This window comes from Passer domesticus, unplaced genomic scaffold (genome assembly GCF_036417665.1).
Source record: "Passer domesticus isolate bPasDom1 unplaced genomic scaffold, bPasDom1.hap1 HAP1_SCAFFOLD_198, whole genome shotgun sequence".
NCBI classification, from domain to species: Eukaryota; Metazoa; Chordata; class Aves; order Passeriformes; family Passeridae; genus Passer; species Passer domesticus.
This window is the reverse complement of record NW_026989979.1, coordinates 5,727-28,417: the sequence shown is the minus strand read 5'-3', so window position 1 is coordinate 28,417 and position 22,691 is coordinate 5,727. Positions and strand designations below refer to the sequence as shown.

The following is a 22,691-nucleotide window of genomic DNA, read 5'->3' as shown; positions in this document are numbered from 1 at the left end:
TTGGGATTTCTCCGCGTTCCCCACCCGGGAAATCCTCCGGGTTTATCCTCGTTTTTTCAGCGCCGAAAATCCCGGGATTGAGCTCTCTTTAAGGCGCGGAGGATCTTGGGATATATTCCCCCTCAGAACGCGCTGTGGATTGTGGGATTCATCCCCCCTTTGGACGCAAAGCGTTGTGGGATTTATCCCCCCAAAACGCGCGGAGGATGCCGGGATTTATCCCCCCTTTCTGGCGCAAAGCACAATGGGATTTATCCCCCCCAAAACGCGCGGAGGATGCCGGGATTTATCCCCCCTTTCTGGCGCAAAGCACAATGGGATTTATCCCCCCCAAACGCGCGAGGCATGTCGGGATTTATCCCCCCTTTCTGGCGCAAAGCACAATGGGATTTATCCCCAAAAACGCGCGAGGCATGTCGGGATTTATCCCCCCTTTCTGGCGCAAAGCACAATGGGATTTATCCCCCAAACGCGCCGGAGGATGCCGGGATTTATCCCCCCCAATGAAACCACGAGGCCATTTTGGGGTTCAGGATTTATTTGGGATTTTTTTGGGGGGGATCCCAAAAAATTTTGGGGAAATTTTGGGGGAAATCGAGGCCGGTTCGGCTCCGGATGCCCAAATTTGGGGATTTTGGGGGAAAAAGGGGATCAGGACCCCCCAAATTTGGGGTCATTGGGGATTTTTTTGGGGTTTTTTGTGGGGATTTTTGAGATATTTTTGGGAATTTTTTGGGGGAATTTTCAGCATAATTTTGGGGATTTTTTTAATATTTTTGTGATATTTTTGGGATATTTTCAGGATATTTTTGGGATATTTTGGGGTTAATTTGGGGATTTTTAAAAAAATTTTTGGGGATATTTTTAGGAACATTTTTGGGATATTTTGGGGATAATTTTGGAATATTTTGGGTTATTTTCGGGATATTTTTGGGTTTATATTGGGGATAATTTGGGGATTTTGGGGGGATTTTTTTTTTCTTTTTTTTGATATTTTTTGGGCTATTTTCAGGATAATTTCAGGATATTTTGGGGCTATTGTCAGGGTAATTTTGGGGTGATTTTTGCCGATTTTGGGTCATGGGAAGGGGGTCCTCGGGGGGCCGGTGCAGCGCCGCCTCCAGCCAAAATTTGGGATAATTTTGGGGATTTTTTAATGACATTTTTGGGTTTTTTTCAGGATATTTTTTGTGATAATTTCAGGATATTTTGGGGATATTTAAGGGATAATTTTGGGGTATTTTTGGGGATATTTTTTTTATTTTTTGGGGAATTTTTTGGGTTTATTTTTGCGATATTTTTCGGTATATTTTTGGGATATTTTCAGAATATTTTTTGGATATTTTCGGGGATATTTTTGTGATATTTTTGGTGATAATTTTGGGGATATTTTTGAGATATTTTCAGGATATTTTGGGGATATTTTCGGGATATTTTTGGGGATTTTTTTTTTTTTGGGGGGGGGATATTTTTATGAAATTTTCAAGATATTTTTATGATAATTTCAGGATATTTTTGTGATAATTTCAGGATATTTTGGGGATATTTAAGGGATAATTTTGGGGTATTTTTGGGGATATTTTTTTTATTTTTTGGAAATTTTTTGGGTTTATTTTTTGCGATATTTTTTCGGTATATTTTTGGGATATTTTCAGAATATTTTTTGGATATTTTCGGGATATTTTTGGGGATAATTTAGGAATATTTTCAGAATATTTTCAGGATATTTTGGGGATATTTTTGTGATATTTTTGGTGATCATTTTGGGGATATTTTTGAGATATTTTCAGGATATTTTGGGGATATTTTTGAGATATTTTCAGGATATTTTGGGGATATTTTTGGGATATTTTTGGGGTTTTGTTTTTTTTTGGGGGGGGGGATATTTTTATTGAAATTTTCAAGATATTTTTATGATATTTTCAGGATATTTTTGTGATAATTTCAGGATATTTTGAGGATATTTAAGGGATAATTTTGGGGTATTTTTGGGGATATTTTTTTTTTTTTTTGGGAATTTTTTGGGTTTATTTTTGCGATATTTTTCGGTATATTTTTGGGATATTTTCAGAATATTTTTTGGATATTTTCGGGATATTTTTGTGATATTTTTGGTGATAATTTTGGGGATATTTTTGAGATATTTTCAGGATATTTTGGGGATATTTTTGTGATATTTTTGGTGATAATTTTGGGGATATTTTTGAGATATTTTCAGGATATTTTGGGGATATTTTTGTGATATTTTTGGTGATAATTTTGGGGATATTTTTGAGATATTTTCAGGATATTTTTGGGGATATTTTCGGGGATTTTTTTTTTTTTTGGGGGGGGGATATTTTTATGAAATTTTCAAGATATTTTTATGATATTTTCAGGATATTTTCGTGATAATTTCAGGATATTTTTATGATAATTTCAGGATATTTTTATGATAATTTCAGGATATTTTCAGGGGTATTTTGGGTGTACTTTTGGGGTGATTTCGGGGTGTTTTGGGTCAGGGGAAGGGGGTCTCGGGGGGCCGGTGCAGCGCCGCGTCCAGCCCCGTGCCCAGCGCGCAGCCCCCCGTGAGCAGCAGCAGCGCCCACAGGCAGAGCCGGTCCACGGCCATGGCCAGCGCCCGCCACTCGTCCCTGCGCCTGGAAATGGGGCGAAAAACAGCGAAATCGGGAAAAACGCAAAAAAAATGGGGAAAAACGTAAAAAAAAATGGGGAAAATCGGGTAAAAAATGGGGGAAAACTGGTGAAAAATGGGGAAAATCAGGGGAAAAATGGGATTAAAGGGAGAAAATGGGGAGGAAAATATGAAAAAATGGGATAAAATGGGGGGAAAAGGGAAAAAAGGAGATAAAATGGGGAAAAAAGCAAAAAAAATGGGGAAAATTGGGTTAAAAATGGGGAAAAAAAGGGATGAAATGGGGAAAGAGGCAGAGCTGGGGCAGGGCCAGGGGCAGCGCCCGCCACTCGTCCTGAGCCTGGAAATGGGGAGAAAAAATGGAGATTTGGAAAAAGAGAAAGAACAAAAAAAAAAAAGGGGGGGAAAACCGCAAAAAAAATGGGGAAAATCGGGCGAAAAATGGGGAAAAAATGATGAAAAGGAGAGAAAATGGGGAAAAAATGGGATTAAAGGGGGAAAATGGGGGGAAATGGGAAAAAATGGGATAAAATGGGGGAAAAAGCAAAAAAAATGGGGAAAGTTGGGTGAAAAATGGGGAAAATGGGGGGGAAATGGGAAAAAATGGGATGAAAGGGGGAAATGGGGAAAAATGGGATAAAATTGGATAAAATTGGGAAAAAAAGCAATTAAATGGGGAAAATTGGGTAAAAAATGGGGGGAAAAGGGGGGAAAATGGGATAAAATGGGGGCAAATATGGAAAAAGTGGGGAAAACCGGGTGGAAAAATGGGGGGGAAATGAGGGGAAAATGGGATTAAGCGGGGAAAAATGGGATGGAAGGGGATTGAGGGGAAAAAAGGGGGAAAATTGGGGTGGAAAATGGGGGGAAATGTCCCCAGATGCCCCCCAGGTGTGCCCAGGTGTGTTTCTGCCCCCCAGGTGTCCCCAGGTGTATTTTTGGGTGGTTTTTGTGTGTTTTTGGTGTCTTTTTAGTGCTAGGTGTGCCCAGGTGTATCTCAGGTGTGCCCAGGTGTATTTTTGGGTGGTTTTTTTGTGGTTTTGGGTGGTTTTTAGGTGTTTTCAGTGCCCAGGTGTGCCCAGGTGTCCCCAGGTGTATTTTTTGGGTGGTTTTTGGGTGTTTTTTTGTGTTTTTGTGTGGTTTTGGTGCCCAGGGTGTGCCCAGGTGTGTTTTTTAGGTGGTTTTTGGGGTGTTTTTTTGTGTTTTTGGTGTGTTTTCGGTGCCCAGGTGTGCCCAGGTGTGTTTTTTGGGTGGTTTTTGTGTGGTTTTGGTGCCCAGGTGTGCCCCAGGTGTGCCCAGGTGCGCTCACCTGCCTGCTGCTCTCCCTCTCCCGCAGCCTCCCCGCGATGTTTCTGCCCCCCAGGTGTGCCCAGGTGTGTTTTTTGGGTGGTTTTGGGTGTTTTTGGTGTGTTTTTGGTGCCCAGGTGCCCCCAGGTGTGCCCCAGGTGTGTTTTTTCGGTGGTTTTTGGGTGTTTTTGGTGTGTTTTTGGTGCCTAGCTGCCCCCAGGTGCCCCCAGGTGTATTTTTTGGGTGGTTTTTGTGTGGTTTTGGTGCCCAGGTGTGCCCAGGTGTGCCCAGGTGTGGTTTTTGGGTGGTTTTTGGGTGTTTTTGGTGCCCAGGTGTGCCCAGGTGTGCCCAGGTGCGCTCACCTGCCGGCCGCGCTCCCTCTCCCGCAGCCTCCCCGCGATGTTTCTGCCCCCCAGGTGTGCCCAGGTGTATCTCAGGTGTATTTTTTGGGTGGTTTTTTGTGTTTTTGGTGTGTTTTTGGTGCCCAGGTGTGCCAGGTGCGCTCACCTGCCGGCCGCGCTCCCTCTCTCCGCAGCCTCCCCGCGATGGCGGCGGCGGCGGCCGCGGCCTCGCGCAGCTCCGGGGCCAATTTTGGGGCCAATTCCCGGCGGTTTCGGGGCCGCCGCGCGGGGGGAGGGGCCGGGGGGGGGAGGGGCGGCGCAAGAAATAGGCGTCAGAGGCGCGGGGGGGCGGGGCCAGGAGGGGGGAGGGGCGGGGAGGGGCGGGGTCGGAGGGGGGGGGAGGGGCGGAGGCCCAGCAGGGGCGGGAGGCGCTGCAGGAACACCTGGGGGGGGAGGGGACAGGTGAGGACCCCCAAATTTACCTGGGAACCCCAAAATTCCCACCTGGAAACCCCAAAATGTCCCCAAAATTCACCTGAAAACCCGAAATTCCCACCTGGGAACCCAAAATATCCCAACATTCCCACCTGAAAACCCCAAAATGTCCCAAAATTCCCACCCTGGAACCCAAAATTCACCTGAAAACCCAAAATTCCAACCAGGGGACCCCAAAATGTCCCAAAAATTGACCTGAGGAACCCCAAAAATTCAGCTGAAAACCAAAAAAAATTCACCTGAAAACCCAAAATTCCCACCCAGGGAAACCCAAAATATCCCAAAATTCACCTGAAAACCCCAAAAATTCACCTGGAAACCCCAAAAATTCACCTGAAAGTCCTAAAATTCACCTGAAAACCCCAAAAAATTCACCTGAAAATCCCAAAATTCCCACCCGGGAACCCCAAAATATCCCAAAATTCACCTGAAAACCCCAAAATTCACCTGAAAGTCCCTAAAATTCACCTGAAAACCCCAAAATTCACCTGAAAGTCCCTAAAATTCACCTGAAAACCCAAAATTCCCACCTGGAAACACAAAATGTCCCAAAATTCAACCTGGGAACCCCAAAATTTACCTGGAACCCCCCAAAATTCACCTGAAAACCCAAAATTCCCACCTGAGAACCCCAAAATTCCAACCAGGGAACCCCAAAATGTCCCAAAATTGACCTGAGAACCCCAAAAATTCACCTGAAAACCCCAAAAAATCTCACCTGAAACCCCGAAATTCCCACCCAGGAAACCCAAAATATCCCGAAATTCACCTGAAAACCCAAAAAAACTCATCTGGAAACCCCAAAAATTCACTTGAAAGTCCCTAAAATTCACCTGAAAACCCCAAAAAATTCACCTGAAAATCCAAAAATTCACCTGAAAACCCCCAAAAATTCACTTGAAAAACCCAAAATTCCCACCTGGAAACCCAAAATATTTACCCCAAAACCCCGAAAATTCACCTGGGAACCCCAAATTTTACCTGAAAACCCAAAAAAAATTTCACCTGAAAACCCAAAATTCCCACCCAGGAAACCCAAAATATCCCAAAATTCCCACCCAAGAACCCCAAAATGTCCAAAATTCACGCGAGAACCCCAAAATTCCCACCCTGGAACCCAAAAATTTATCTGAAAACCCAAAAAATTCACCTGAAAACCCCAAAAAAAAAACCCTGAAAACCCAAAAAAAAAAACCTGGGAACCCCAAAATGTCCCAAATTCACACAGGAACCCCAAAATTCCCACCCGGAAACCCAAAAATTCACCTGAAAGTCCCAAAAATACACCTGAAAACCAAAAATATTCACCTGGAAACCCCAAAATTCCCACCCGGGAACCCCAAAATATCCCAAAATTCACCTGAAAACCCCAAAATTCACCTGAAAGTCCCTAAAATTCACCTGAAAACCCAAAATTCCCACCTGGAAACCCAAAATATCCCGAAATTCATCTGGAAACCCCCAAAAATTCACCTGAAAATCCCTAAAATTCACCTGAAAACCCCCAAAAAATTCACCTGAAAACCCCAAAAAATTCACCTGAAAATCCCAAAATTCACCTGAAAACCCAAAATTCCCACCTGGAAACCCCAAAATAATTTACCCCCAAAATCCAAAAATTCACCTGGGAACCCAAAATTCACCTGAAAACCCCAAAAAATTCACCTGAAAACCCCAAAAAATTCACCTGAAAACCCAAAATTCCCAACCAGGAACCCCAAAATATCCCCAAATTCACCTGAAAACCCCCAAAAATTCACCTGAAAACCCCAAAAATTCACCTGAAAGTCCCTAAAATTCACCTGGGAACCCCAAAAGTCACCTGAAAACCCAAAATTCCCACCTGGAAACCCAAAATATTTACCCCAAAACCCCAAAAATTCACCTGGGAACCCCAAAATTTACCTGGAAACCCCCAAAATTCACCTGAAAACCCAAAAGTCCCACCTGAGAACCCCAAAATGTCCCAAAATTCACCTGGAAACCCAAAATTCCCACCTGGGAACCCAAAATATCCCAAAATTCCCACCCAAGAACCCCAAAATGTCCCAAAATTCACCTGAAAACCCCAAAATTCCCACCCTGGAACCCAAAAATTCACCTGAAAACCCAAAAAATTCACCTGAGAACCCCGAAATGTCCCAAAATTCACCTGGGAACCCAAAAATTCAACCTGGGAGCCCCAAAATTCACCTGGGGGCGTGGCCAGGTGAGCCCAGGTGAGTTTTGGGTCAGTTTTTTACCATTTTTTACCATTTTTGCCCATTTTTTGGACTTTTTTCCCCGGAATTTTTGCATTTTCGTGTCCCCCAGGTGCGCCCCTCACCTGCCTTGCCCAGGTGGGCATGCCGTGTGTGCCAGGTGAGTTTTGGGCTGGTTTTGGGCTGGTTTTTTGCCGTTTTGGCCGGGATTTTTGCTATTTTTAACCATTTTTGCCCATTTTTTGGAGTTTTTTCCCCGGAATTTTTGCATTTTCGGGTTCCCCAGGTGCCCCTCACCTGCCGTGCCCAGGTGGGCATGCCGTGCGTGCCAGGTGAGCGGTGGTGCAGGTGGAGCTGTGCCCAGGTGAGTTTTGGGCTGGATTTTGACCATTTTTTACCATTTTTGCCCATTTTTTGGAGTTTTTTCCCTGGAATTTTCCCATTTTCACCTGTCCCAGGTGCCCCCTCACCTGCCGTGCCCAGCGGGGCATGCTGTGCGTGCCAGGTGAGCTTTGGGCTGGTTTGGGGCTGTTTTGGGCTGGTTTTTTTTCTAATTTTGACCATTTTTGCCCATTTTTGCCCATTTTTTTGACTTTTTTCCCCGGAATTTTTGCATTTTTGGGTTCCCCATGTGCTCCCTCACCTGCCGTGCCCAGGCGGGCATGCCGTGCGTGCCGGGCGAGCGGTGGTGCAGGTTGAGCACGCCCACGCTGAGCGCCACCACCAGCGCCAGCAGCACCAGCGTCCCCGTCAGGTAACGGCCGATGAGCGGCACCTGCAGGGACGTGGCCGGCACCTTGTCGGCCAGCAGCAGCAGGAACACGGTCAGGGTGAGCAGGGCGAACAGCGACAGCGACATCTTCTCACCTGGACAGGTAAACATGGACAGGTGAGACACAGGTAACACACAGGTAACAGGTGTGACACAGGTAACACACAGGTGTGACACAGGTGAGAACACCTGCAGCGACGTGGCCGGCACCTTGTCGGCCAGCAGCAGCAGGAACACGGTCAGGGTGAGCAGCGCGAACAGCGACAGCGACATCTTCTCACCTGGACAGGTGAGAGACAGGTGAGACACAGGTAACACACAGGTAACAGGTGTGACACAGGTGAGAACACCTGCAGCGACGTGGCCGGCACCTTGTCGGCCAGCAGCAGCAGGAACACGGTCAGGGTGAGCAGCACGAACAGCGACATCTTCTCACCTGGACAGGTGAGACACACAGGTGAGGTCACCTGCACAGGTAACACACAGGTAACACAGAGATCAGAACACCTGCACAGGTAACAGGTGTGACACAGGGACCTTGTCGGCCAGCAGCAGCAGGAACACGGTCAGGGTGAGCAGCGCGAACAGCGACAGCGACATCTTCTCACCTGGACAGGTAACACACAGGTAACACACAGGTAACAGGTGTGACACAGGTAACACAAAGGTGTGACACAGGTGAGAACACCTGCAGGGACGTGGCCGGCACCTTGTCAGCCAGGAGCAGCAGGAACACGGTCAGGGTGAGCAGGGCAGAGTGACAGAGACATCTTCTCACCTGGACAGGTAAACATGGACAGGTGAGGTCACCTGCACAGGTAACACACAGGTAACACACAGGTAAAGGGACAGCGACGTGGCCGGCACCTTGTCGGCCAGCAGCAGCAGGAACACGGTCAGGGTGAGCAGCGCGAACAGAGAGAGGGACATCTTCTCACCTGGACAGGTAACACACAGGTAACACAGAGATCAGAACACCTGGACAGGTAACACACAGGTAACACACAGGTGTGACACAGGGACCTTGTCGGCCAGCAGCAGCAGGAACACGGTCAGCGTCAGCAGGGCAAAGAGTGACAGCGACATCTTCTCACCTGGACAGGTAAACATGGACAGGTGAGGTCACCTGCACAGGTAACACACAGGTAACACACAGGTGTGACACAGGGACCTTGTCGGCCAGCAGCAGCAGGAACACGGTCAGGGTGAGCAGGGCGAACAGCGACAGCGACATCTTCTCACCTGGACAGGTAACACACAGGTAACAGGTGTGACACAGGTAACACACAGGTGTGACACAGGTGAGAACACCTGCAGGGACGTGGCCGGCACCTTGTCGGCCAGCAGCAGCAGGAACACGGTCAGGGTGAGCAGGGCAAAGAGTGACAGCGACATCTTCTCACCTGGACAGGTGAGAGACAGGTAACACAGAGATCAGAACACCTGTACAGGTGTGACACAGGTAACACACAGGTGTGACACAGGGACCTTGTCGGCCAGCAAGCAGCAGGAACACGGTCAGCGTCAGCAGCGCGAACAGAGAGAGGGACATCTTCTCACCTGGACAGGTGAGACACAGGTAACACAGAGATCAGAACACCTGCACAGGTAACACACAGGTGTGACACAGGTAATGGGCCAGGAGCAGCAGGAACACGGTCAGGGTGAGCAGGGCGAAGAGTGACAGCGACATCTTCTCACCTGGACAGGTGAGAGACAGGTAACACAGAGATCAGAACACCTGGACAGGTAACAGACAGGTAATGTGGCACAGACAGGTGTGACACAGGTGAGAACACCTGCAGCGACGTGGCCGGCACCTTGTCGGCCAGCAGCAGCAGGAACACGGTCAGCGTCAGCAGGGCAAAGAGTGACAGAGACATCTTCTCACCTGGACAGGTGAGAGACAGGTGAGACACGAGGTGTAGGACAGGTAAAACATGGGTAACAGGTAATGGGGACAGGTGTGACACAGGTAATGGGCCAGGAGCAGGAACACGGTCAGCGTCAGCAGCGCGAACAGAGAGAGGGACATCTTCTCACCTGGACAGGTGAGAGACAGCTGAGAACACCTGGACAGGTAACACACAGGTGTGACACAGGGACCTTGTCGGCCAGCAGCAGCAGGAACACGGTCAGGGTGAGCAGGGCAAAGAGTGACAGCGACATCTTCTCACCTGGACAGGTAAACATGGACAGGTGAGGTCACCTGCACAGGTAACACACAGGTAACACAATGGTGAGAACACCTGGACAGGTGTGACACAGGTAATGGGCCAGCAGCAGCAGGAACACGGTCAGGGTGAGCAGGGCAAAGAGTGACAGAGACATCTTCTCACCTGGACAGGTGAGACACACAGGTGAGGTCACCTGCACAGGTAAAACAAAGGTAACAGGTAATGGGACAGGTGAGACACAGGTGTGACAAGGACAGCAGCAGGAACACGGTCAGTGTCAGCAGGGCGAACAGAGAGAGCGACATCTTCTCACCTGGACAGGTAAACATGGACAGGTGAGAACACCTGGACAGGTAACACACAGGTAACACAGAGATCAGAACACCTGGACAGGTAACACACAGGTGTGACACAGGTAATGGGACAGGGACCAGAGTGACACAGACAGGTGTGCCCAGGTGTGTGCTAAATGCCTCCAAGTGTGCCCAGGTGTGCCCAGGTGTGCCCAGGTGTGTCTCAGGTGTGGTTTTGGTGCCCCCAGTGTATCCCAGGTACCTCAGGTGTATCTCAGGTGTATCCAGGTATATTTTAAATGCCTCCGGTGTATCCAGGTGTGCCCAGGTGTGTGTTAAATGCCCCCAGGTGTGCCCAGGTGTGTCTCAGGTACCTCAGGTGTATCTCAGGTGCGCCCAGGTGTGTGTTAAATGCCTCCAGGTGTGCCCAGGTGTGCCCAGGTGTATCCCAGGTACCTCAGGTGTATCTCAGGTGTATCCAGGTGTGCCCAGGTGTGCCCAGGTGTGTGTTAAATGTCTCCAGGTGTGCCCAGGTGTGCCCAGGTGTGTCTCAGGTGTGGTTTTGGTGCCCCCAGGTGTATCCCAGGTACCTCAGGTGTATCTCAGGTGTATCCAGGTGTGCCCAGGTGTGCCCAGGTGTGTGTTAAATGTCTCCAGGTGTGCCCAGGTGTGCCCAGGTGTGTCTCAGGTGTGGTTTTGGTGCCCCCAGGTGTATCCCAGGTACCTCAGGTGTATCTCAGGTGTGCCCAGGTGTATCCAGGTATATTTTAAATGCCTCCAGGTGTATCCAGGTGTGCCCAGGTGTGTGTTAAATGCCCCAGGTGTGCCCAGGTGTGCCCAGGTGTGTCTCAGGTACCTCAGGTGTATCTCAGGTGCGCCCAGGTGTGTGTTAAATGCCTCCAGGTGTATCCAGGTGTGCCCAGGTGTATCCCAGGTACCTCAGGTGTGTCTCAGGTGTATCCAGGTGTGCTCAGGTGTATCCAGGTGTGTGTTAAATGTCTCCAGGTGTGCCCAGGTGTGCTCAGGTGTATCCCAGCTACCTCAGGTGTATCTCAGGTGTATCCAGGTGTGCCCAGGTGTATCCAGGTGTGTCTCAGGTGTGGTTTTGGTGCCCCCAGGTGTATCCCAGGTACCTCAGGTGTATCCAGGTGCGCCCAGGTGTATTTTTACCTGCCTAGGTGTGTCTCAGGTACCTCAGGTGTATCTCAGGTGTATCCAGGTGTGCTCAGGTGTATCCAGGTGTGTGTTAAATGTCTCCAGGTGTGCCCAGGTGTGTCTCACCTGTGCCCAGGTGCGCTCACCTGCGTCGGGGGGCAGGTGGAAGACGCCGACGGCCAGCAGCGTGGTCAGCACACAGGGCACCAGCACCGTGGCCAGGTAGAAGAGCGGCTTCCGCCGCAGCACCAGGTGGAAGGAGACGCCCTCAGGTGAGGCCGGGGGGCCCCAGGTGCCCCCCGAGCGATGGACCAGGGACCACTGCCCGTTCTCTGGGGGGGGCAGGTGAGAAACCCGAAATTAACCAAAAAAACTCCAAAAAACCACAAAAATGAACCCCAAAAACCACAAAAAAGCCCAAAAAAACAAACAAAAAAAAAACCTCAGACCCCACCAAAACACCAACAAAAAAACCCCAAAAAACCCACCAAAAAACCCAAAAAATCACAAAAAATCACTCAAAAATCCAAAAAAATTCCCAAAAAAATTCCCAAAAAATCATAAAAACATTCCCTAAAAATCCCCAAATGTCCCAAAATCGCAGGATTTCGGCCCAAACTCACCCTGGAAGTCGGGGGGCAGCACCCCCAGGACCCCAAAACACCAAAAAATCCCCAAAAAATAATTTAAAAATCAAATAAAATCCAAAAAAAAATCCCGAAAAATCCCCAAAAATTATTTAAAAAATCCCTAAAAATCCCAAATGTCCCGAAATCGCGGGAATTCAGCCAAACTGACCCTGGAAGTCGGGGGGCAGCACCCCAGGACCCCAAAACACCAAAAAATCCCCAAAAAATAATTTAAAAATCAAATAAAATCCAAAAAAAATCCCGAAAAATCCCCAAAAATTATTTAAAAAATCCCTAAAAATCCCAAATGTCCCAAAATCGCGGGATTTCAGCCCAAACTCACCCTGGAAGTCGGGGGGCAGCGCCACCTGCGCCCCCCAGGACCCCAAAACCCCCCAAAATCCCCCAAAAATCCCTAAAAAATCCCAAAAAACCCTCAAAAAATCCCAATAATCCTGAAAAAATAATTTTAAAAATTCGCTAAAAATCCCCAAATGTCCCAAAATCTTGGGAATTCAGCCCAAACTCACCCTGGAAGTCGGGGGGGCAGCGCCCCCAGTACCCAAAAATCACCAAAAACACCCAAAAAATCCCCAATAATTAATAAAAAATCCCCAAAAATCCCCAAAAAATCCCTTAAAAATCCTTAAAAATCCCAAATGCCCCAAAATCGCGGGAATTCGGCCCAAACTCACCCTGGATGTTGGGGGGCAGCACCGCCAGAACCCCAAAACCACCAAAAACACCCAAAAAATCCCCAAAAAATAATAAAAAAATGAAATAAAATCCCAAAAAATCAAATGAAATCCCCCAAAAATCATTAAAAAATTCCCCAAAAATCCCAAATGTCCCAAAATCGCGGGATTTCGGCCCAAACTCACCCTGGAAGTCGGGGGGCAGCACCACCAGGACCCCAAAACACCCAAAAAATCCCCAAAAAATAATTTAAAAATCAAATAAAACCCCAAAAAATCCCCAAAAAATCCCAAAAAATTCCCAAAAAATCCCAAATGTCCCAAAATCGCGGGAATTCACCCCAAACTCACCCTGGAAGTCGGGGGGCAGCGCCACCAGTACCCAAAAATCACCAAAAACACCCAAAAAATCCCCCCCCCCAAAAAAAGAAATAAAATCCCAAAAAATCAAATTAAATACCCCAAAAATCATTAAAAAATTCCCCAAAAATCCCAAATGTCCCAAAATCGCGGGAATTCGCCCCAAACTCACCCTGGAAGTCGGGGGGCACCCCCCCAGAACCCAAAAACCACCAAAACCCCCCAAAAATCCCTCAAAAATAAAAAAAAAAAAACAAAAAAATCCCCCAAAAATCCCGAAAAAATCCCAAAAAATCCCAAATGCCCCAAAATCGCGGGAATTCGCCCCAAACTCACCCTGGAAGTCGGGGGGCAGCACCCTCAGGAGCCCAAAACCCCCAAACCCCCCCAAAAATCCCCAAAAAATAATTAAAAAATTTAAAAAATCGCCAAAAAACCCCAAAAAATCGCCAGAAAATTCCCTAAAAAAATCCCTAAAAATCCCCAAATGTCCCAAAATCTTGGGAATTCAGCCCAATCTCACCCTGGAAGTCGGGGGGCAGCACCACCAGGACCCAAAAATCACCAAATCCACCCAAAAAATAATCAAAAAATCAAATTAAATCCCCCAAAAAATCCCTAAAAAATTCCCAAAAAATCCCAAATGCCCCAAAATCGCGGGATTTCGGCCCAAACTCACCCTGGAAGTCGGCGGGCAGCGCCACCTGCGGCCCCCCGGGCCCGGCCGGGCCCCCCGGCTGCAGCCGCAGCTCGCCGGGGCCGTAGGAGCCCGAGCGGAAATTCAGCGAGCAGTTCTGCCAGTCGAACGGGAAGTGCGACACCTGCGGCCCAAAATCCCCGGAATTCAGCCCAAAATCGGCACCGAAAAATCCCGGGTTTCCAGAGGAAAAAAACCCTGAAAAAACCCAAAAATACCCCAAAAAAGCCCCAAAAATCCTGAAAATAACCCTAAAAATGCCTGGGAAATGCTCCAAAATCTCTGGAAAAAACCCAAAATCACCAGAATTCACCCCAAAATCAGCCATGAAAAATCCTGCGTTCCTGGAGAAAAAAATTCCACAAAAATCCCTGAATAAAATCCCAAAAATGCCCCAAAACATCGGGGAAAATGGCCCAAAATCCTTGAAAAAACCCCCAAATCAGTAGAATTCACCCCAAAATCAGCTACCAAAAAATTGGGGGTTTCCAGAGGCCAAAATACCCCCAAAATCATGGAGAAAAAACTCAAAAATGCCCCAAAATCCCTCAAAAATCCCATAAAAATCCCTGAAAAATGCCCCAAAATCCCTGAAAAAAACCCCAAAAATACCCCAAAATCCCTCAAAAATTCCCCAAAATCCCCAGAATTCAGCCCAAAATCAGCACCGAAAAATTGCAGGTTGCTGGAGGCCCAAAATACCCTAAAAATCCCTGATAAAACCTCAAAAATGACCCAAAACACCTGGAAAATGCCCCAAAATCCCTGAAAAATGGCCCTAAATCCAAGAAAAAAACCCCAAAATCATCAGAATTCAGCCCAAAATCAGCCAAGAAAAATCCTGGGTTGCTGGAGCAAAAAATGCCACAAAAATACCTGAAAAAAAAACCCCAAAAATGCCCCAAAAAAATCCCTGGGGAAAAAAAAAAAAAAAAAGACCCAAAATCCCTGGAAAATGGCCCAAAATCCCGAAAAAAAACCCCCAAAATCATCAGAATTCAGCCCAAAATCGGCCCTGAAAAATTGTGGGTTTCCAGAGGAAAAAAATCCCAAAAAAATCCCCAAAAAAACCCCAAAAGTACCCCAAAAATGCCCCAAAAATCCCTGAAAATAACCCTAAAAGTCCCTGGAAAATGCTCCAAAATCTCTGAAAAAAACCCAAAATCCCCAGAATTCAGCCCAAAATCGGCCACAAAAAATCCCAGGTTCCTGGAGGAAAAAAATCCCCGAACAAAACAAAAAAAAATCCCTTTTAACCCCAAAAAAAGCCTTTAAAAACCCCAAAAAATCCCTAAAAACCCCCAAAAATCCCTTTAAAAGCCCCAAATCTCTTTTAAAAAACCCAAAAAAATCCCTTTAAAAAATCTCCAAAATCCCTAAAAATCCCCCCCAAAAAATCCCTTTAAAAAACCCTAAAAAACCCCTTTAAAATAAAAAAAAATCCCTTTAAAAATCCATTTTAAAAATCCCTTTAAAAAACCCAAAAATCCATAAAAAACCAAAAAAAAATCCCTTAAACCGCCCCCCTAAAAAATCCCTTTAAAAACCCCCCCAAAATCCCTTCAAATATCTCTAAAAATCCCTTTAGAAAATCCAAAACATAATCCCTTTAAAAAATCCCTTTAAAACCCCCCAAAAAACCCCAAAAAATCCTTAAAAAACCCTAAAAAATCCCTTTAAAAACCCCCAAAAATCCTTAAAAAAAACCCCAAATCTCTTTTAAAAATCCCCTCTAAAAACCCCCCAAAAAATCCCTTTAAAACCCAAAAAGTCCTTTAAAAAATCCCTAAAATCCCTTTAAAACCCCCAAAAATCCTTTTTAAAAAATCCCTAAAATCCCTTTAAAAATCCCTTTAAAAACCCCAAAAATCCCTTTAAAAACCCCCCAAAAATCCCGAAAAAACCAAAAAATCCCTAGGAAAAAACCCAAAAAATCCCTTAAAAAAAAAATCCCTTTAAAAACCCCAAAAATCCCTTTAAAAATCCCTTTAAAAACCCCAAATCTCGTTTAAAAAAACCCCAAAAATCCCTTTCAAAACCCCAAAAATACAAAAAAAATCCCTAAAAAACCCCCAAAAAATCCCTTTAAAACCCCCCCAAATCTCTTTTAAAAAAACCCCCAAAAAATCCCTTTAAAACAACAAAAAATCGTTTAAAAAATCCCTAAAATCCCTTTTAAACCCCACAAAAAACCCCAGAAATTCCTTTGAAAAAACCCCAAAAAAATCCCTAAAAAAAATCCCAAAAAATCCTTTAAAAACCCCAAAAATCCCTTTAAAAATCCCTTTAAAAACCCCAAATCTCGTTTAAAAAAAACCCAAATCTCGTTTAAAAAAACCCCAAAAATACAAAAAAAATCCCAAAAAACCCCCAAAAATCCTTTAAAATCCCAAAAAAATCCCCAAAAAATCCCCCAAAGCCCCCCAAACCCCCCCCAAATCCCCGAAAATTCCCAATTTTTCCCCAAATCCCCAAATTGGGGTGAATTTTGGGGTGTTTGGGGCTGACCCGGATGGGGGCAGCGGCTGCGGAAGAGCGCCGGGGGTCTCCAGGTGACGGCGCCGTCGGGGCTGACGATGGCCCGGACCCCCAGGGACACCCCGAACTCGCCGTCGTTGCTGGGGGGAAAGGGACAAAAAATGGGAAAAGCTGGAAAAAAACTCAAAAAAATCCAAAATTTAAAAAAAAAAAAAACCCACAAAAAACAAAAAAAAAACCTAAAAAACCCAAATAAAATACATCAAACACCCCCCAAAAAACCAAAAAAAAACCCCTAAAAAACACTAAAAAAACCAAAAAAAACCACCCAAAAATCACCTCAAAAAACCCCAAAAGCCACCCCAAAAGACCCAAATAAAGCATGCAAAAAAAACCCCAAAAACTGCCCCAAACCCCCCAAAATCCTCCCAAAAAACCACCCCAGAACCCTCCTCAAGAATCCAAAAACCCAAAAAAAATTTCCCCCAAAAAACACCCCAGAAACCCCAAAAACCATCCCAAAAATTCCCCCAAAAAAAACACCCTAAAACCACCCCAAAAAACCCCAAAATACCTCCCCCAAAAAACCCAAAAAAAGCCGAAAATCCCCCAAAAAAACCACACCAAATAACCCAAAACCACAAAAAAAACCCCCAAAAAACCCCCAAAAAAACCCAAAAAACCACCTCAAAAACCACAAAACCCACCCCCAAAAAACCCAAAACCCCCAAAACCGCCCCAAAATACCCGAAAAACCTAAAAAAAAAAATGTCCCCAAATTATCCCCAAAATCCCTCCAAACTCGCCGTCGTTGCTGGGGAGGGGGAAAGGGACAAAAAAAGGGAAAAGCTGGAAAAAGAACTCAAACAAATCCAAAATTTAAAAAAAAAAACACAAAAAACCAAAAAAAAATCAAATAAAATACCTCAAAACCCCCCAAAAACACTCCAAAAAACAAACAAAAAAAAAACCCCCCAAAAATCACCTCAAAAAACCCCAAAAAACCCCAAAGAAACCACGCAAAAAAACCCCCAAAAACCCAAAAAAAGCACACAAAACCCCTCCCCGAAACTACCCCAAAAGCCCCCAAAATCCTCCCAAAAACCCACCCCAAAAACCCAGAAAGAACCACCCCAAATTCCCCCCCAAGAATCCAAAATCCCGAAAAAAATACCCCAAAAACCACCCCAAAAACCACCCCAAAATCCCCCCAAAAAAAGCGAAAAATCCCCCAAAAAACACCCCCAAAACCCCAAAAACCATCCCAAAAATCCCCCCAAAAAACACCCCAAAAACCCTGAAAAACCACCCCAAAAACACCAAAAATTGCCCCAAAATACCACCCCCAAAAAACACAAAAAACGCCAAAAATCCCCCAAAAAAACCACACCAAATAACCCAAAACCACAAAAAAAAAACCAAAAAAACCCAAAAAACCACCCCCAAAAAACCCAAAACCGCCCCAAAATACCCGAAAAACCTAAAAAAAAAATTTCCCCAAATTATCCCCGAAATCGCCCCGAACTCGCCGTCGTTGCTGGGGGGGGGAAAAAGGGACAAAAAAAGGGAAAAGCTGAAAAAAGAACTCAAATAAATCCAATATTTAAAAAAAAAAAAACCACAAAAAAAAACCAAAAAAAAATAAAATAAAATACCTCAAAACCCCCCAAAAAACCCCCCAAAAACACTCAAAAACCCCAAAAAAAAAACCCCCCAAAAATCACCTCAAAAAACCCCAAAAGCCACCCCAAAAAACCCAAAATAAACCACGCAAAAAAACCCCCCAAAAACCCAAAAAAAGCACACAAAACCCCCCCCCCGAAACTACCCCAAAAGCCCCCAAAATCCTGCCAAAAACCCACCCCAAAAACCCAGAAAGAACCACCCCAAATTCCCCCCCAAGAATCCAAAAACCCGAAAAAAATACCCCAAAAACCACCCCAAAATCCCCCCAAAAAAGCGAAAAATCCCCCCAAAAAACACCCCCAAAAACCATCCCAAAAATCCCCCAAAAAAACCCCAAAAACCCCCCAAAAAACCCAAAACCACAAAAAAGCCCCACCCCAAAACCCCTGAAAAAACCACCCCAAAAACACCAAAAATTGCCCCAAAATACCACCCCCATAAAACCCAAAAAAAGCCGAAAATCCCCCAAAAAAACCACACCAAATAACCCAAAACCACAAAAAAAACCCCAAAAAAACCCAAAAAACCACCTCAAAAACCACAAAACCCACCCCCCAAAAACCTCAAAAAACCACCCCCAAAAAACCCAAAACCACCCTGAAATACCCGAAAAACCTAAAAAAAAAATTTCCCCAAATTATCCCAAAATCGCCCCGAACTCGCCGTCGTTGCTGGGGGGGGGGGGGGGGGGGGGGAAGGGACAAAAAAAGGGAAAAGCTGAAAAAAGAACTCAAATAAATCCAATATTTAAAAAAAAAAAAAAAACAGAAAAAACCAAAAAAAAATCAAATAAAATACATCAAACACCCCCCAAAAAAACAAACAAAAAAAACCCCTAAAAAACACTCAAAAAACCTAAAAAAAACCACCCAAAAATCCCCCCAAAAACCACCCAAAAAATTCCCAAAAATTCCCAGAAAATTCCCAAATTTTCCCAAAATCCCCTGAATTTGCCCCAAATCTCCCCGTACTTGTTCTCCAGCCCCACATCTGGCAGCCAGATGTGCCCTTAAATCCCCAAAATCACCCAAAATTCCCCAAAAAATCACCCAAAAATCCCAGAAAACTCCCCAAAACCACAAAAAAATCCCAGAAAACTCCCAAATTTTCCCAAAATCCCCTGAATTTGCCCCAAATCTCCCCGTACTTGTTGGCCAGCCCCACATCTGGCAGCCAGATGTGCCCTTAAATCCTCAAAATCACCCAAAATTCCCCAAAAAATCCCCCAAAAATCCCAGAAAATTCCCCAAAACCACAAAAAAATCCCAGAAAACTCCCAAATTTTCCCAAAATTCCCGGAATTTGACCCAAACTTCCCCATACTTCTTGTCCAGCCCCACATCTAGCAGCCAGATGTGCCCCCAAAACCCCCAAAAATCCCCAAAAAATCCCAGAAAAATAAAAAAAAACCCAAGAAAATCACCCAAAATCCCAGAAAACTCCCGAATTTTCCCAAAACCGCCGGAATTTCCCCCAAATTTCCCGTACTTGTTGTCCAGCCCCCACATCTAGCAGCCAGATGTGCCCCCAAACCCCCAAAATCCCCAAAAAATCCCAGAAAAATTAAAAAAAATCCCAAGAAAATCACCCAAAAATCCCAGAAAACTCCCGAATTTTCCCAAAACCGCCGGAATTTGCCCCAAATCCGGCCGTACTTGTTGTCCAGCCCCACATCTGGCAGCCAGATGTGCCCCCAAAACCCCAAAAATCAAAAAAAAATCCCAAAAAATCACCCAAAAATCCCAGAAAACTCCTAAAATTTCCCAGAAAATCCCAGAAAATTTCCCAAATTTTCCCAAAACCACCGGAATTTGCCCCAAACGCGGCCGTACTTGTTGTCCAGCCCCACATCTGGCAGCCAGATGTGCTGGGCCGGCAGCCGCAGCGCCGCCACCCCCCCCGTGCTGCCGGGGGTCCCAGGAGAGCCGGGGTCGCGCCAGCTCTGGGAAAACGGGGAAAAAAATCCAACTTTGGGAAAATTCCAACCAAAAACCCCAACTCCTGAAAATGTGTCCCAAAAAACCCCAATTCCATAAAATTTGCACGAAAAAACCCAAAATTTGCACAAAATTCGCACTAAAAACTCAAAGGTTTCTGAAAATTTGCACAAAAAAACCTAAAAATTTTATCAAATTCTTGCAGAAAACCCCAAAATCCCTGAAAATTTGCACCAAAAACCCCAAAATTCCATGAAATTCATGCAAAATACCCAAATATTCTTGAAAATCTGCACAAAAAACCCCAAAATTCACACCAAAAACCTAAAAATTCCTGAAATTTGCACCAAAAACCCAAAAATTCTTGAAAATTTGTGCAAAAAAACCCGAAAATTCCACAAAATTCACACACAACCTCTAAAAATTCCTGAAAATTCTCACAAAAAACCCAAAAATTCCGAAAAATCCACCCCCAAAATCCACACAATTCACCCCAAAACCCCCAAATTTCAGAAAATCCACACAAAAAAACCCAAAATTCCACAAAATCTGCCCCAAAACCCCCAAAATTTCACAAATTTTCCCAAATTTGCCCCAAATTTCCCAAATTCCCCGGAATTTGCCCCAATTCCCACCAGGTTCAGGTAAACTTTCGTCGTCATCTCCTCGTTCTTCTCATCCTGGGGAAAATTTGGGAATTTTTGGGGTTTTTGTGGATTTTTTTGGGATTTTTGGGGGTTTTGGGACCCCTCCCCCACCCAAAAAATCCCAAAAACCAAAAAAAGCAAAAAAAAAAACCCCAAAAATCCCTTCAAATTCCGCCCAAAATTCCCCAAAATCCCCCAAATTCACCCCCAAAAATCCCTTCAAATTCCGCCCAAAATTCCCCAAAATCCCCCCAAATTCACCCCCAAAAATCACAAAAATTCCCCCAAATTTCCCCAAATTCCCAAAAAGTTCCCAAATTGCCCCCCAAAATCTCTTTAAAAATCCCCCAAAATCCCTCAAAAAATCCCCAAAAATTCCCAAATTTTTCCCAAAATTCCCCCAAATTCCCCACATCTCCCCCAAATTCCCCAAATTTCCCCAAATTCCCCCAAAAATTCCCAAAATTCCCCCACAAAATCCCTTTAAAATACCCCAAAAATTAAAAAATCCCAAAAATTCCCCAAAATTCCCCCAAAATAAAAAAATCCCTAAAAAATCCCAAAAAAATCCCAAAAATTCCCAAAAAAATCCCAAAAATTCCCAAAAAAAAATCCCCAAAATACCTAAATTTTCCGCAAATTTTATCAAATTCCCCAAATTTCCACAAATTCCCCCAAAACCCCCAAATTTTCCCCAAATTTTCCCAAAATCCCCCAAATCCCCCAAATTTTCTCGAAATTTCCTGAAATCCCCCCAAACCCCCCCAAAATTCCCTTTAAAATCCCCCAAAAATAAAAAAAAAACCCTGAAAAATCCCCCAAAAGGTCCCAAATTTCCCCCAAAATCCCCAAATTTTCACAAAAATTCCCCAAAAATCTCACAAAAAAATCCCCCAAAATTCCCAAAAATTCCCTTTAAAATCCCCCCCAAATCCCTCGAAATCCCCAAAATTTCCCCAAAATTTTCGGATTTCCCCCAAATTTCCCCAAAATGTCCCAAATTTCCCAAAAATCTCCCCAAATTCCCCAAAATTCCCCAAAATTTCCTCAAATTTCCCAAAAATTCCCAAATTTCTCCCAAAATTCCCTTTAAAATCCCCCCAAAATTAAAAAAACCCGAAAAATCAAAAAAAATCCCAAAAATTCCCCAAATTCCCCCAAATCCCCCCAAAATCCCCAAAAAAATCCCAAAAATTAAAAAAAAAAATTCCAAAAACTCCAAAATTCTCCAAATTCGCCCAAATTTCTCCCAAAAATCCTTTTAAAATCCCCAAAATCCCTTTAAAATCATCCAAAAATCCCCCAAAAACCCCCAGAATTCCCAAAATTTCCCAAAATATTCCCCAAATCCCCAAATTTTCCCCAAACTTCCCCCAAATTTAGCAAATCCCCCCAAAATCCCTTTAAAATTCCTCAGAAATCCCCCCAAAAAATCAAAAAATTTCCCTAAAAATCTCAGAAAAATCCCCAAATTTCCCCGAATTTCCCCAAAATGTCCCAAAATCCCCCAAATTTCCCCAAAATGTCCCAAATTTCCCCCGAATTTCCCCCAAATTTTCCCAATTTCCCCCCAATTTCCCCCAATCCCATACCAGCCCCACGAGCTGCGCCAGCTCCAGCCCCACCGAGACCAGCACGGGGCCCCCCCCGGGCGCCCCCGGCCGCACCCCGGCCCACCCGGTACCGCCCCAGCAGCGACCCCGAGAGAGAGCACAGCCCTGGGAGACAATTAATTAATTAATCCTTAATTAATTACGGTCATTAAATGGGGAAAAACGCAAAAAAAATGGGATTAAATTCGATTAAAATGGGATAAAATGGGAATCCAGCCCCAAATCCCCGCCCGGTACCGCCCCAGCAGCGACCCCGACAGCGAGCAGAGCCCTGGGAGACAATTAATTAATTAATCCTTAATTAATTACGGTCATTAAATGGGGAAAAACGCAAAAAAAAATGGATTAAATTCGATTAAAATGGGATAAAATGGGATAAAATGGGATAAAAATGGGAATCCAGCCCAAAATTCCCAACCCAGGAGGGAGCAGAGCCCTGGGGGGTGATTAATTAATTAATCCTTAATTAATTATATTGATTAAAACAAAAAAATCCCCCAAAAATGGGATTAAATTCAATTAAAATGGGATAAAATGGGATAAAATGGATAAAAATGGGATAAAAATGGGAATCCAGCCCAAAATTCCCA

General features: G+C 45.0%; 1 protein-coding gene across 1 annotated transcript; it reads right to left on the bottom strand.

The window, feature by feature from the left end:
- Positions 1 to 1,223: 1,223 nt before the first annotated feature.
- Positions 1,224 to 22,206, bottom strand: LOC135292092 (acetylcholine receptor subunit beta-like; the record flags this gene model as incomplete). Its single annotated transcript, XM_064406329.1, has 11 exons — positions 1,224 to 2,978; positions 4,288 to 4,315; positions 4,462 to 4,709; positions 7,606 to 7,829; positions 11,506 to 11,691; positions 12,332 to 12,356; positions 13,748 to 13,938; positions 16,249 to 16,358; positions 19,737 to 19,846; positions 20,477 to 20,521; positions 22,081 to 22,206. Coding segments are annotated over 9 exons (1,128 nt in total), but the record flags the coding sequence as incomplete, so codon positions are not given.
- Between the last annotated feature and the right edge of the window lie 485 nt (positions 22,207 to 22,691).